The sequence below is a fragment of the Vicia villosa genome, linkage group LG2, assembly GCF_029867415.1.
Source record: "Vicia villosa cultivar HV-30 ecotype Madison, WI linkage group LG2, Vvil1.0, whole genome shotgun sequence".
NCBI lineage: Eukaryota > Viridiplantae > Streptophyta > Magnoliopsida > Fabales > Fabaceae > Vicia > Vicia villosa.
In genome coordinates, this window is record NC_081181.1 from 184,581,885 (window position 1) to 184,593,525 (window position 11,641).

General features: G+C 34.8%; 1 protein-coding gene across 1 annotated transcript; it reads left to right on the forward strand.

The window, feature by feature from the left end:
• Nucleotides 1-855: 855 nt before the first annotated feature.
• LOC131653228 (protein PSK SIMULATOR 1-like) lies at nucleotides 856-2,838 on the forward strand. Its single transcript, XM_058923314.1, has one exon. It carries the CDS (start codon nucleotides 1,152-1,154, stop codon nucleotides 2,580-2,582), a length of 1,431 nt encoding a protein of 476 aa, XP_058779297.1. The 5' UTR covers nucleotides 856-1,151; the 3' UTR covers nucleotides 2,583-2,838.
• The last annotated feature ends 8,803 nt before the right edge of the window (nucleotides 2,839-11,641 follow it).

An 11,641-nucleotide genomic window follows, 5' to 3' on the forward strand; every position in this document is an offset into this window, starting at 1 on the left:
TCGTATTTATCAGCTAATGAAACAGTTAATTTACCAAACACTCATATTAGCTTATCAGCTATCAGTCACCAGTTAAAAGCTACCAGCTACCAGCTATCAACTACCAGCTATCAGCTATAAGCTACCAGCTATCAGCTAGTTTTACCAAACACAGCCGATATGTTAAAAAAAATTATCTGATCCGATATAATTTAATGCAGTTTAATTTGGATCAATTTTTTAATATTTAAATTAAAAATTGTATTTTTGTAATATTATAAATACTAATAAATAATATGTTTAATATAATATATAACACACAATATATTAAAAATTAATATTATAAAATAAAAATGATTGATTGTAGTCGGAATAAAATAGATAAATAAAGGATCTTGCTAACCAGTGCCCTCAGGTTAATGGTTAAGTATTCTAAAAAAAAATGTTTTATAGAAAATATAATATTTCAATTTTCGAGGCATTAAATACACAGATTACCGATATAAATTTACTATTTTTAAAATCTTAATTATTGCCCTGAGAGTATTGGTTAGAATTTCTCATAAATAAAATCAAAATATCAAATATTATAAAATAATAAATTAATGTGACATATCATACAAATAATAATAAAAATATATACAAGTGATTTGGTTTGATTTTAAAAAATCAATCTAAAATCTGATCCAAACAAAATATTTTTTACAAATTAACATCAAAATACATTTAATAAATTTTGATTTTATGATTTTTGTTTTTTCATCGATTTACCATTTTTATTTGGATTTGTTTGACCTAATAATAGTGATAAGGGGTAAAAGAGAATAATTAGGCACATCATTCTAGATTATAAATCCTCACTTTAAATACTTACACCACACTCAACTCTTTCCCCTCTCCAATTATCATTCTAAAGAATCACACTTCTATCTTTCTATCTCTCTTTATCTCAAAATCTTTCACAAAATAACTCTCTTTCCCCCCTCTTTCATGCTATAGTATCACACTTTTATCTCTCTCATTCAGTCAAGCAATTTCACAAACACATGGTACTCACAATCTAGCACCATTTCAAACCCATCAAAATCCCAACACCCAGAAAGAAAATCCATCAACCCATTTCTCCAACTTCAATTTTCTCTTCATCTTCACAACAAAAATCACTTTTTCCAATGGCCCTCGAAACTTTACTCTCAAGACTCAAAACCGCATTTTCACACAGCTTCGACTCAGTTCGACCCTCTAACAAAACGACACACTCGTCCATCTCAAACCCAAAACGCATCGCCGTTTTAGCCTTCGAAGTCGCCGGAGTGATGTCGAAGCTTCTACATCTCTGGCAATCCCTCTCCGACGCAAACATTGTTCGTCTTCAAAACGACGTCGTTTCACTCGAAGGCGTTTTGAAATTAGTCACAAACGACAAGCCGTTTCTCATCAAACTCGCCGCTGCTGAGTTTGCCGACTCGCTCCGACTCGTTGCTGACTCGGTCTCTCGACTCAGTATGAACTGCAGTAACTCCACACTCAGATCCTTCCACCGAGTTTTCACTGAGTTCGCTGACTCGGGCTTCGACTCACTCTGTTGGACTCTCACAACCCTAAAAGAAATTGAATCCAAACACAGAAGAATGGAACGTTACGTGTCCCTCACGTTAACTCTTCATAAAGAAATCGACGAGCTTTCACTTTTACAAAGCGCGTTGAGAAAAGCACTTCTGAACAACAACAGCAGCAACAAAAACAGCAAAGCCAAAATCAGTGACCTTGAACAAAAGATTTTCTGGCAGAAACAAGAGGTAAAGAATCTCAAAGAAAAATCATTATGGAACAAAGGTTTTGATAATGTTGTTCTGTTATTAACTAGGTTTGTCTTCACTTTGTTAGCAAGAATTAAGGTTGTTTTTGGAATTGGAAATGGACACAATTTACCTTATTTATCGCGAAGTTTATCAGCTTCTGCTGTTGTTTATCCTTCTGATCATCAAAAAGTTGAAAGCTTTGTATCTGGGCCATTGAAAAGTTTCAATCTTGATGAGAGAAATGTGGATATTGTAAATGGGTTCTTTGAGTCAAATTGTGAAGTTTTGAAACCACCACAAGGTAGTTTAGGTGATTCAGCTTTATCATTACATTATGCTAATCTGATTATTGTAATGGAAAAGATGATTAAATCACCTCAATTAGTTGGTGTTGATGCAAGAGATGATTTATATACTATGTTACCGAATAGTATAAGATCGTCGTTGAGATTAAGGTTAAAAGGGTCGATTGGATTTTGTGCTTGTGATCCTTTATTGGCTTCTGAATGGAGAAATGCTTTGGGAAGGATACTCTGTTGGTTGTTACCTTTGGCACAAAACATGATTAGGTGGCAAAGTGAAAGGAGTCTTGAAGAGAAGAGTTTGGTTCCTAAGAAATCGAATGTGTTGCTTTTGCAAACTTTGTTTTTTGCTGATAAGGTGAAGACAGAAGCTGCTATAACCGAGTTGCTTGTTGGTTTGAATTATATTTGGAAGTTTGAGAGGGAAATGACTGCTAAGGCTTTGTTTGAATGCAACAATGATTTCAATGGGTTTTTGAGTTTGAACAAACCTAAATAAGTGCTTGTTTGTTCTTCGGGTGATATTAGCGCAGACTTGCACTGAGAGGTTGATGGTGTAAATGACATTGCGGCGAGAGATTTGAATTCAGATCATTGTGATTATTTTGCTACTAAGATAGAAGTTTGTATATGGAATATAGATGTATGTAAAGATGTATGAGTCTTGAGCAAAATCTACAATGAAATGCAGGCTGTTTTTTCAAGATTCATGTTTTTCTATATTCTCATGTAGAAATATTGCAACTTTTCTGGTATTTTCTCATCAATTTGCTATTGAAACTTGATTTAGTTTTGTTTAATTAATTATCATTGTTTGTTTTTGTGTGGCTGCATCAATAGTTGCATACTCATATCATGGGAGTGGACCGAGTGGTTCATGTGGTGAGTAATAAACTATTCCAAGTGGTGTGGCCCCTCTTATACTTGATTAGTATAATTGTTTAATGATAAGAACTTAACTTTAATTGAATTGTTGATATCGAATTTATAAAAGGTTGTTCTTTAATGTGTTAACAATTCATTATTTGACTATTTTAGGATATTGAAAATTGATTACTAATCTTATCATTATTATTTTTTCTAATCCAATGTTTTGCCAATAATGAAGATACAATACTTTTATATGCCTTAAAGACAAAGCACACAAAGTAAAAAATGAACTTTAAACATTGAAATTGATTCAAATCAGGTAAGAAAGTGAATAAATCAAGTAAACGAAAAAGCTTAATTTTTGAGCTATGGTTTCAATCATGATCCGAGTTATGTATTTCGAATCACACAGATTCATGAATCAAATTATGTTTTTCGTATTTGAAAAACTAGAGGTAAATACCTTCACGATTCAAATCAAACAAATTCATGATTAGGATTACGATTCTCAAATCAAATCCATCTGACAAAAATACGTCTATGATTTGATTAAGACGAACCCATGATTTTAATCATGTTTCTCAAACTAAACTCTCTTTACAAAATAATCTTGATGATTCGAAACAAGAAAAATCATGATTCAAACCATTTTAAAAGAGGATCAAGTTTATTGTGAGATACTCAATTGTACTAAAATAAAAATAAAAGACAAACAACAAAATACCCTAATTAGACAAGGTTACCTAGAAGCAAATTCAATATCCCTCTTTTTTATGCTTGACAACTTAGATGTAATTGAGTCATCATGAGCGAAGCCCCCTATTTGATATCATAGACAATACTGAATACATCTAAATCCTAAGTCAATGTTTCTATTTCTTGATGTCCTTTGCGACGATTGTATCTTGAGTAAGTTTGTTTTTAGGTCTCTTGTTTTTCATCCTCTTGTTCACTTTTCTCTTTATCACCTTTAATATTCTCACTCTTTAGAAGGTCTTTTCCTAGAACGTCATATTTGAGTAAGTATTTCGTGACTATTCTTGAAACATAAAAAATCTAAGAACTATCTTTCCTTGTCTCTTGGACTTTGGTTTCATCATATGCTACATGAATTTATTCTTTAACGAGTAAAGTTCTATTATCGAAAACTCTATATGTTTTACGAGACAAAGAATACCCAAGGAAGATTCCTTTATCAGCTTTAGCATCAAACTTTCTTAACGTGTGTCCTTACAGTTATTTAAAATGCAGCATTTGCAACCGAAAACGTATATGTAAGAAATATTTTGTTTTCTACCCTTAAGTGACTCATATGGGGTCTTCTTAAGGACAAGTCTAATGACTATCCTGTTTAAGATGTGACATGCAGTGTTAACACATCCTCTAAAAAGTACTTGGGTAAATCCTTCTGGTAACACCTCGATTTTTATCCTAGTATACTTAATTGAGTTTTAAAGCGTATTTTAGTTATTTAATTATTATTAGTTTGAGTTAAGAAAAATTGAGAGATTTAATTGTAATTATTTAAATATAATAATTAAAATAATAATAATTTAGGAGATTTAATTATATTTTTATATTAGAATTAATAGAGAATATGAGGAAAGGAGATTTGGATGATAAAATAGAATTTGGAGAAATATGGGGAGTGAAATAGAATGAGTGGAGAATTGTGGGGAGTTAGTCCGATTATTAAAAATAAAATTGAATTAGGTTTTATTTTAAATAGAGGAAAAGGAGATAATAGTGTCAATACATGAAAATTTGGTGAAAAACAAGAAGAGGAGAAAACTAAGGCAACCATAGCATAAAAGAGAAAGAATAGAGCTTCCATTGTTAAAGCTTCAAGATTTCGGCATAATCGAGGTAATGAGGGAGATTTACTTTATAAAAGGGTATGTTGGTTGTAAGGTAGTGGGGTTGACCTTGAACCCCAATACTTATCTGTCTCAATGGGGTTATCTCATAGCATAGGGTTTTGGCTATAAAACCCTAAGGCAAGAGAATGAGGATCATATTATTATTGATACAAACTAATTATTTGGGCATGTTTATTCCAAATGATCATGATATTGTTGAATGTCGTTGATTTGATTTGTTAAAGTTTGAATGGGTATCCCTTAACCCTTTTTTAATGGTTTGATTTTTGGTATGAAAAATTCATGATGATTGTGATGATTTGTGTTTATATGTGTAAGATTAGTGTTGTTTTGATGTGGTATTCAAGGATGTGATGAACTGATGTAAATGGGATGTTGAATTGATGAAGGTGGGGGTCTTGGGGCTGAAAATCGCACGAAAACGCAGAAAATCACTTATAGACATTGAAGCGGACCGACTACCTTGTTTCATGTGTAACTTGAGTTTCGTAAGTCCTTCTGATATGCGGTCAGTTGTGTTAGAAAGCTAACGCGATAATATTTCTTTTGAAGTGGGAAAATTGGGTGGGAGAGCTCTACAACAGTAGCAATTATCTAGTTTTTATACTAGAAGCATAGTCAAATTTTAGTCCTGTGTTGGTTGTCTTGTTTCACACATAACTTGAGTTTTGTAAGTCCTTTAAGAGTAAACCTTATATCATAAGAAAATAGACATTATAAGATTTCCAAAACATGTCTACTTGATTCCAAATCTTTTTGATATTTTAAAGAATTGTTCAAACCTGGCATATGACTAGTAGAAAACATTATCTCAGGTGTCTGCACCAGCTCCTATAGTTTGATTAAACTATACTGATTTAGATCTTAAGTCCTAATATAAAAATAACAGTCTTAAAATATAATCTATAACTGTTTTAAACATATTCATTTGCTTGATTTTGACTCCATCTTATATTTTAAATAATTATTTCAATATGATGTATGACTAACAGAAGACATGATTTTGGGGTTGTTTTGAAAAGGTGCTATGTGAATTAAGTTGTTAATGTCTTAGGACACAATTCCAATATTTTGGTGATATATTTGTGTGAGATAAGATATGGATACGTTTAGAGTTATTTGGTATGTTTAAAGTTGAGTATGAAATATGTAGAGTTGAGTTTGAGTTTTTGATATGTTTAGAGTTGAGTATGAGAGTTAAATGAGTTGTGTTTGAGTCATCTAATATGTTCAGAGTTGATTTGAGAAGTAATTAAGTTAAGATTAGGATATACCTTGTAACTTTTAACCTTTGAATAAAAAGAGATAGAGTTAATTGTGAGCTATGTTGAGTTATGAGTACTTCTTATTGAATATTGATGGTTGCTTGTGTTAGAACAAGATTTGTTCTGATCAATTATCTTAGTTTTGATGATAACAATAATATGAATTTTGCTTAAGATAATATGGTACTCTAATCCAATGCAATTTCCTTTTCAGGAAATATATAAAGAGTATGCATAATTCAGCGCTCAGAAGCTTTGTCTCAAAAGGTTCAGCATGCAACATCAGAACATGGTCTGGCAAGACATCAGAACATGGTCGATGCAGAATCAGAACATGGGTCTATGGAAGCATCAGAAGAACATGAGATCAGAAGCACTGAAGTTCTGATGGTATCACGCTCAGAAGCACTTCAAGGTCAGAAGATCAGAAGATGCTTTGCACCAAGCTGTTTGACTCTGATGATATTCAAACGTTGTATTCACAAACATCAGATCAGAAGGAAGTACATGTGACAGGCTACGCTGACTGACAAAAGGAACGTTAGAAGCTATTAAAGGCAACGTCAGTAGACACAGCGTGAACAAGGCTCGAGGTAGTTGACAAAAGCGTATAACATTAAATGCGATGCTGTACGGAACACGCAAAGCATTAAATGCACTCAACTGTCATCTTCTCCAACGCCTATATATATGAAGTTCTGATGAGAAGCAAGGTTAACGATTCTGAACAAAACAACTCATATTAACTTGCTGAAACTCTGTTCTATTCAAAGCTCAGAATCTTCATCTTCATCAAAGCTCACTACATTGCTGTTGTAATATATTAGTGAGATTAAGCTTAAACGTTAAGAGAAATATCACAGTTTGTGATTATAGCTTTTAAGAAGCAATTGTAATACTCTTAGAATAGATTACATTAAGTTGTAAGGAACTAGAGTGATCGTGTGGATCAGAATACTCTAGGAAGTCTTAGAGGTTATCTAAGCAGGTTGTAACTAGAGTGATCGTGTGGATCAGAATACTCTAGAAAGTCTTAGAGGGTATCTAAGCAGTTGTTCTTGGAGTGATCAGTGTGTGATCAGAAGACTCTGGAAGACTTAGTTGCTGACTAAGTGGAGAACCATTGTAATCCGTGCGATTAGTGGATTAAATCCTCAGTTGAGGTAAATCATCTCTGCGGGGGTGGACTGGAGTAGTTTAGTTAACAACGAACCAGGATAAAAATAACTGTGCAATTTACTTTTATCAGTCAAGTTTTTAAAGCTACACTTATTCAAACCCCCCCCCCTTTCTAAGTGTTTTTCTATCCTTCAATTGGCATCATAGCGCCGGTTCTAAGGTGCAAGCACTTAACCGTGTTTAGAAAAGATTCAGGAAGAGAAAAACGCTTCAGTAAAAGATGGCTGATGAAACTGCAAAGTCTACATCTACATCTGGCTCTACTGAGCAACACAACGGTAACAATGGTTATACTAGACCGCCGGTATTTGATGGTGAAAACTTTGAATACTGGAAAGATAAACTGGAAAGTTACTTTCTTGGTCTAGATGGTGATCTATGGGATCTTCTGATGGATGGTTACAAACATCCGGTAAATGCCAGTGGCGTAAAGCTGACAAGGCAAGAAATGAGTGATGATCAGAAGAAGCTTTTCAGGAATCATCATAAATGCAGAACTGTTTTGCTGAATGCTATCTCTCATGCTGAGTATGAGAAGATATCTAACAGGGAAACGGCCTATGACATATATGAGTTCTTGAAAATGACTCATGAAGGAAATGCTCAAGTCAAGGAGACTAAAGCTCTTGCTCTAATCCATAAATATGAAGCCTTCAAGATGGAGGATGATGAAGACATTGAAAAGATGTTTTCAAGATTTCAAACTCTTACTGCTGGATTGAGAGTTCTTGACAAGGGATACACCAAGGCTGATCATGTAAAGAAGATCATCAGAAGCTTACCCAGAAGATGGGGTCCTATGGTGACTGCATTTAAGATTGCGAAGAATCTAAATGAAGTCTCGTTGGAAGAGCTGATCAGTGCCCTGAGGAGTCATGAAATTGAACTGGATGCAAACGAGCCTCAAAAGAAAGGTAAGTCTATTGCATTAAAATCCAATATCAAGAAATGCACTAACGCTTTTCAGGCTAGAGAAGAAGATCCTGAAGAATCAGAATCCGAAGAAGAAGATGAACTGTCCTTGATCTCCAGAAGGCTAAATCAACTCTGGAAGAACAAGCAAAGGAAGTTCAGAGGCGTCAGAAGTTCAAAGAAATTTGAACGTGGAGAATCTTCTGATGACAGAAGATTTGACAAGAAGAAGGTCATGTGCTATGAATGCAATGAGCCTGGACACTTCAAGAATGAATGTCCAAAACTTCTGAAAGAAAATCCCAAGAAGAAGTTTCATAAGAAGAAAGGTCTTATGGCAACCTGGGATGAGTCAGAAGATGATTCAGACTCTGAAGATGAGCAGGCCAACTGTGCGCTGATGGCGACAGAAGATGACGGATCAGAATCTACATCAGAATCAGATTCTGAAGAGGTATTTTCTGAACTTACTAGAGATGAGTTAGTTTCCAGTCTAACAGAACTTCTGGAATTCAAGTCTCAGATTAGTCTCAAATACAAAAAGCTGAAAAAGCTATTTGAATTTGAAACAAAGAAGCTTGAGTTGGAGAATTCTGAATTAAAAGAAAAACTGTTAAAATTATCCAATAATGTTGGATCTCCTTCTGATTCAGAAAAATCCACTCCTAGTCTAAACCATATTCTGAAAGAATATGATTTAAGTTTCAGGAAGTTCTTATCTAGAAGTATTGGCAGAAGTCAGCTAGCTTCTATGATATATGCTGTGTCTGGAAACAAAAGAGTCGGCATTGGTTTTGAGGGTGAAACCCCATACAAACTTGAACCTGTTGATAAAATGAAAATCACATACAAGCCATTGTATGATCAGTTCAAGTATGGCCACTCACATGATATTAGGCACACTTCACATGCTCAAAGTTTTCACATTACACACACTAAAAAGCATGTGACACAACCTAGGAAATATCATGAAACTCACATTAAGAATTATCATGCTGTTCCTCCTATTGCTTACAATGTTAAACCCAAGTTCAATCAGAACTTGAGAAAATCTAACAAGAAAGGACCCAAGAAAATGTGGGTACCTAAGGATAAGATTATTCCTATTGCAGATATCCTTGGCTGCAAAAAGGACAAAGCACAACATGTCGTGGTACCTGGACTCTGGATGCTCACGACACATGACAGGAAGAAGGTCTATGTTCCAAGACCTGGTGCTTAAGTCTGGAGGAGAAGTCAAGTTTGGAGGAGATCAGAAGGGCAAGATAATTGGCTCTGGAACTATAAAGTCTGGTAACTCCCCTTCCATTTCAAATGTACTTCTTGTAGAAGGATTAACACATAACCTCTTATCTATCAGTCAATTGAGTGACAATGGTTATGATATAATCTTTAATCAAAAGTCTTGCAAGGCTGTAAATCAGAAGGATGGCTCAATCCTATTTACCGGCAAGAGGAAGAACAACATTTATAAGACAGATCTGCAAGATCTTATGAGTCAGAAGGTGACTTGTCTTATGTCTGTTTCTGAAGAGCAGTGGGTCTGGCACAGAAGATTAGGTCATGCTAGTTTGAGAAAGATTTCTCAGATTAACAAACTGGATCTTGTCAGAGGACTCCCTAATCTGAAATTCAAATCAGATGCTCTTTGTGAAGCATGTCAGAAGGGCAAGTTCTCCAAACCTGCATTCAAGTCCAAGAATGTTGTTTCTACCTCAAGGCCATTAGAACTCTTGCACATTGATCTGTTTGGCCCAGTCAAAACAGCATCTGTCAGAGGGAAGAAATATGGATTAGTCATCGTAGATGATTATAGCCGCTGGACATGGGTAAAATTCTTGAAACACAAGGATGAGTCCCATTCAGTGTTCTTTGATTTCTGCATTCAGATTCAATCTGAAAAAGAGTGTAAAATCATAAAGGTTAGAAGTGATCATGGTGGTGAATTTGAGAACAGATTCTTTGAAGAATTCTTCAAAGAAAATGGTATTGCCCATGATTTCTCTTGTCTTAGAACTCCACAGCAAAATGGAGTTGTAGAACGAAAGAATAGGACTCTGCAAGAAATGGCCAGAACCATGATCAATGAAACCAATATGGCTAAGCATTTCTGGGCAGAAGCAATAAACACTGCATGCTATATTCAGAATAGAATCTCTATCAGACCTATTCTAAATAAGACTCCTTATGAATTGTGGAAGAATATAAAGCCCAACATTTCATATTTCCATCCTTTTGGATGTGTATGCTTTATTCTGAACACTAAAGATCATCTTGGTAAGTTTGATTCCAAAGCACAAAAATGTTTCCTTCTTGGATATTCTGAACGCTCAAAAGGCTACAGAGTATACAATACTGAAACATTGATGGTAGAAGAATCAATCAATATCAGGTTTGATGATAAGCTTGGTTCTGAAAAACCAAAGCAGTTTGATAATTTTGCAGATTGTGATATTGATGTATCAGAAGTTGTTGAGCCAAGAAGCAACGCATCAGAAGCAGAGCTTCTCAGAAGCAAAGAATCTGAAGATCAAGTATCAGCTTCTCTGGAGAATCTAAGCATTTCTGAAGAACCATCTGTCAGAAGATCATCCAGACTCATCTCTGGTCATTCAGAAGATGTCATTCTTGGAAAGAAGGATGATCCAATCAGAACAAGAGCATTCCTTAAGAACAATGCAGACTGTCAATTAGGTCTTGTATCTTTGATCGAGCCAACTTCTGTTGATCATGCTCTAGAAGATCCAGACTGGATAATTGCTATGCAAGAAGAACTGAATCAGTTTACAAGGAATGATGTTTGGGATCTTGTTCCTAGACCAGATGGATTTAATATAATCGGTACAAAATGGGTCTTCAGAAACAAGCTCAGTGAGAAAGGTGAAGTGGTAAGGAACAAAGCCAGACTGGTGGCTCAGGGTTACAGTCAGCAAGAAGGGATTGACTATACAGAAACCTTTGCACCAGTGGCCAGGTTAGAATCTATTCGTCTATTAATTTCATTTGCCACTCAACATAACATCACTCTCTATCAGATGGATGTTAAGAGTGCCTTCTTAAATGGTTATATAGATGAAGAAGTTTATGTCCATCAACCTCCTGGTTTTGAAGACTCTATGTCTCCTAATCATGTTTTTAAACTAAAGAAATCGTTGTATGGATTGAAACAAGCTCCCAGAGCTTGGTATGAACGCTTAAGTTCTTTCCTTCTGGATAATGGTTTCACTAGAGGAAAATTGGACACTACTCTCTTTTGTAAAACCTTTAAAAGGGATATTTTAATTTGTCAAATATATGTAGATGATATTATTTTTGGAACATCTAATGCTACACTTGGAAAGGAGTTTGCTGAGTCTATGCAGGCTGAGTTTGAAATGAGCATGATGGGAGAACTCAAGTATTTCCTTGGAATACAAATAAATCAAACATCAGAAGGAACGTATGTTCACCAA

Bases quoted from the DNA above. Each gene is read 5' to 3' on its own strand.
- LOC131653228 (XM_058923314.1), top strand. From the start codon at position 1,152: ATGGCCCTCGAAACTTTACTCTCAAGACTCAAAACCGCATTTTCACAC.